General features: G+C 43.1%; 1 protein-coding gene across 1 annotated transcript; it reads left to right on the forward strand.

Annotated features, from left to right (window-relative positions):
• Window positions 1–597: 597 nt before the first annotated feature.
• On the forward strand, window positions 598–3,093 carry LOC141651749 (uncharacterized). Its single transcript, XM_074459448.1, has one exon. The coding sequence runs from the start codon at window positions 598–600 to the stop codon at window positions 3,091–3,093; it is 2,496 nt and encodes an 831-aa protein (XP_074315549.1).
• Window positions 3,094–4,437: the final 1,344 nt, after the last annotated feature.

Raw genomic sequence — 4,437 nt, forward strand, 5'->3', positions numbered from 1 at the left:
GCGTTCTCTAGTGAGTGTGTTCGAGGAGGAAGCTAAAAAGGCGGAGGAGGATGCAGTCACTAGTATGGTATCTAAGCTCCAAGATCTAGCTTTGAAAATGAAGGGGCGAGTTGCGGAGGAGACAGTGTAGAAGAAAGAGGAAAGAGGGAACCAGGAGGGTGGGCTAGAACGGAGGGGTGGCTCTGTTGCAGACGGGTTAAGTGGAACTCATCGAAAAGAGGTGGAGGGTGCTGTTGTTATGGAGGAAGGGGAGCTTAGTGATGGGGTGGGGACGGGGGTGGGGGAGGATATAAGCGGGTTAATGGGCAAAGATGCTAAGGGTGGTGGGTATATGAGCCAGGAGGAGGCAGGGAATGAGAGCTCGGGGAGTGTGAGAGGAGGAAGGGGCTACTGGACGAGAATTGAGCGGATGGGTGGTGGAAATGTAGGGATTGGCAGTTCGTACACATGCGAGAAGCGTAGCAGGGAGGTGATGGAAGTTGAAGGCGAAATAGTGGGTAAGAAGGCTCGAATTTTCATTGGTGTACCTTCACCTGAGGCGGAGGTTGAGGGAGCTCAACCCCGCCCGGCCCAATGAATCTTTTGAGCCTTAACTGTATGGGGCTGGGCAACCCCGATGCAGTAGGCGGGCTTCGGAACCTTATCCGATGGGAGGCCCCGTCTATTATGTTTTTGTGCGAAACTAAATTGAATAGTCGTGATATGAGGAAGATTAGAGGTAGCTTGGTGGATTATAATGGGGTGGAAATTGATAGTGTGGGTCGTTCCGGGGGGCTAGCTGTTTTGTGGCAAGGAGAGGTGAGCTGTTCTTTACATTCAGCTACGGTACACTATATTGATCTCGATGTGGACTACGAAGGGAAGAATTGGAGATTTACGGGGTTCTATGGATGGCATGTGGTCCAGGATCGTCACTTATCTTGGCAGCACCTTCGTCTATTAGCAGGAGTATCGGATGGGCCCTGGATTTGTATGGGAGACTTTAACGAGATCTTATTTTCCAACGAGATGAAGGGGGGCTCGAGACAACAGTGGCAAATGAATAATTTCCATGATGCGGTGGATGAGTGTGGTCTTCGGGACCTTCCTTTGGAGGGGTATGCTTTCACTTATGATAATGGACAAGGAGAGGCGAATAGGCAATGTCGACTGGATAAGGCTATGATTACTAGTTCTTGGGGATATATTTTTCCTTACGCGAAGTTGCTACACCTTAACAGAGAGTGGTCGGACCATGCCCTAATTAAGGTGGTTCTTGACACACAGGTTATGGAGGAGATGAGCAAACGCCCTCGGATGTTCAGATTCGAGGAGGTGTTGATAGGAGAGGCGGGGTGCGAGGAGGTAATCGAAAGGGCTTGGGTGTGTGATGAAGGGAATGTCATGGATACTATTAGTCGATGTGCGGCTGAATTACAGGAGTGGAAGGGAGTGAGTATTGGGAAGATAGTGAGGGACTTGAAGAAGAAAAGAGATAGGCTTCGAAGGCTTAATGAAGGGGGAAGGAATGAGGGTCAGGTTCGGGAGAGAAAGCAGCTTGTTCAGGACATTGCGCGGCTTATTAGGCAAGAGGAGCTTTTCTGCAGGCAGCGGTCGAGGGTGTTGTGGCTTCGGCAAGGGGACAAAAATACCAAGTATTTTTATCGGAAAGCGGGGGAAAGGGGAACAAAAAATAGAATTGCCAAGCTAGTGGATGACGAGAGACGGGAATTTAAAACAAAGGAGGCGATGGCTGGATGTGCTTTGAGCTATTTCCAAACGCTTTTCACCTCCACTAGACCGACGGGATTTGATGAGCTCCTATTAGGTGTTGCAGGCCGTGTAACGAATGCAATGAATAAGGGCTTAAGAGAGCCTTACAGGCCCGAAGAAGTTTTAACCGCCTTGAACCAAATGCATCCTCTTAAGGCGCCGGGTGTGGACGGTATGAATGCTCTTTTTTATCAAACATACTGGCACATTGTAGGGAGGGCAGTGACTAGGACGGTGTTGGGTATATTGAATGCGAACCCGTTCCCGGCTACTTTAAATAGGACGACCATTGTTCTTATCTCGAAGAAGAAAGCTCCTGATAAAATGGTGGATTTTCGACCTATTAGCTTGTGTAATGTGCTTTACAAGTTAGTATCGAAAGTGCTTGCCAATCGTTTAAAGGTATTTTTGGGTGATATCATGTCAGAGAATCAAAGTGCCTTCACTCCAGGAAGACTTATTACTGATAATGTGCTAGTGGCTTTTGAGATGTTTCACCATATGAAGAATTCGCGCGGGGGAGGGGGTCACATGGCACTTAAACTATATATGTCGAAAGTTTATGACAGAGTTGAATGGGTCTTTCTGAGAGCGGTGTTGAATGCTATGGGCTTTGATCATTTATGGGTAACTAGAGTGATGGATTGTGTTGAGACGGTCTCTTACGCTGTTAACGTTAATGGGCGTTTGTCGCATGTCTTGGTGCCTGAGCGAGGTCTAAGACAAGGCGACCCTCTTTCTCCTTATTTATTTATTCTATGTGCTGAAGTTTTCTCTAGTATGATTCGCATGGCGGTGGAAAACAACTCGTTACACGGGATTAGAGTCACTACAAATGCCCCGGTTGTTTCACATTTGTTCTTCGCTGATGATAGTATAATTTTTGTTCGTGCTAAGGAATCGGAGGGGCAGTGCGTGAAGGACATATTACGGCAGTATGAGATGGCGTCGGGGCAAATGGTGAGCCTTGAGAAAACAACGGTATCGTTTAGTAAGGGTACGACTATGGCGAGGAGAACAGGGGTCATAGGGGTGCTCGGCGTGCGAATGGTGGAGGAACAGGAGAAGTATTTGGGCCTGCCAATGGTTGTAGGGATATCGAAACAAGCTATTACAAAGATTGTACGAGATAAGCTCAGCAAGAAGTTGCAGGGATGGCGGGGTATGTTGCTCTCTAAAGGAGGTAAGGAAGTTTTGATAAAGGCAGTTGGCCAATCTATTCCTACCTATGTTATGAGCGTCTTTAAACTACCTGCTAATTTTTGTGATGAATTACGTTCGCTTGTCTCTCGGTTTTGGTGGGGTAGCGAGAATGGTGTTGGGTTCATATACCCCTATTAGACTCATCTAATCATTTTATAAATTACCCATAATTTATATACTAGTGGATCTAGTTGCATGCAAGATGATTTTATACAAAATAAGAAGAAAAACATGTTTCTTTCATTATATAAGGGACGAAAATAGGCACAAGTGTAGGACTCCTTCCTACACTTGATCTTGAGCTCATAATATTGGATGATCCTCCAAAAACCAATAAGTCCTCAAAGTAGAAGACCTCCTCTTAGTATCACCCAAGAACATACCCAAATCTCTAATAAATATTAACTAGATATCTTATTAGAGTACCCTTGAATTAATATGTAAGTACTTGTGATGATACTAATCTAATTAGTTTTGTATTACTAGTAATATATTTTAGAGAATTTTAGAAAGAGGTTGTAGGTGTTTTCACATACCAAAATCTAGTCAAAAATGAGCAACAAAAATTGCTCTATATTGGTGTGTGAACCGTCCAAGAGAGGAGGTGAGCGAGTGTGTTAATTTTTTAATAATTGTCTTTGTATGCTTGTAATGATAGCATACATAGAAAAGAGAAAAAGCAATTGGGAAAAGGAAAAAGTGTAAGAGGCATGCATGAACATAATGATTGTGTCCAATGCACTCTTTTTCCTTCCATTTACACGACACATCCATGCAAATATGGGTCCATTTTATTTTTACAATTTGTCTCACAAATTAATATAAAACTTTCATTTTTATCGTCTTATATGATAAAAATGTTTCCCAATTATTTTCGTCTTATAACACTCCTTTTATGTACATATACATATAATATGCACTAGCACTAATCTCATTAGTCAAGTAGTACAATTTTAGTGAATTAACTATTAATTACTAAAACCCGTCTCTAATAAATTATTAATCAATTATCACATAATTAAATAATAACTTCAACCGACACGAGTTCTTAACTCGATCTCTCAAAATTATATTACTCCACTAACTTTCAGTCAGTTTATCAAGGGACTAATTAAACTGTATCTCAAACAATTAATTAGCTTTCGTTTTAGGGTTCGTTCCTTTAGATGTGACCTTAAGGGATCAACTGATCACCACCGTCAAACGACAGTAACTTCAAACTCTAGTCAGCCAATCGTTACCGATTAATGTGATCAGTTGACTATATATATTGAATCATCCCTTACGTATTCTTATATGGGATTTATTAATGTGGTCGCACTATTGTTGAGGACACTTACTCCAACAATCTCCCACTTGTCCGAGACAAGTGTGCGTCACCAATTCTCTTGTCCTATTACATCATCTCCCACTCAATGCAAGGTGTCTTGCAGGTCGTACTTGCATTTGATCATATCTAGAGTGGTTTCCTCGATCTGGAGA

This window comes from Silene latifolia, chromosome 4, assembly GCF_048544455.1.
Source record: "Silene latifolia isolate original U9 population chromosome 4, ASM4854445v1, whole genome shotgun sequence".
NCBI classification, from domain to species: domain Eukaryota; kingdom Viridiplantae; phylum Streptophyta; class Magnoliopsida; order Caryophyllales; family Caryophyllaceae; genus Silene; species Silene latifolia.

What these genes read in the sequence shown, in the direction of transcription:
- LOC141651749 (XM_074459448.1), top strand. Translation starts at nt 598, where the DNA reads ATGGGGCTGGGCAACCCCGATGCAGTAGGCGGGCTTCGGAACCTTATC.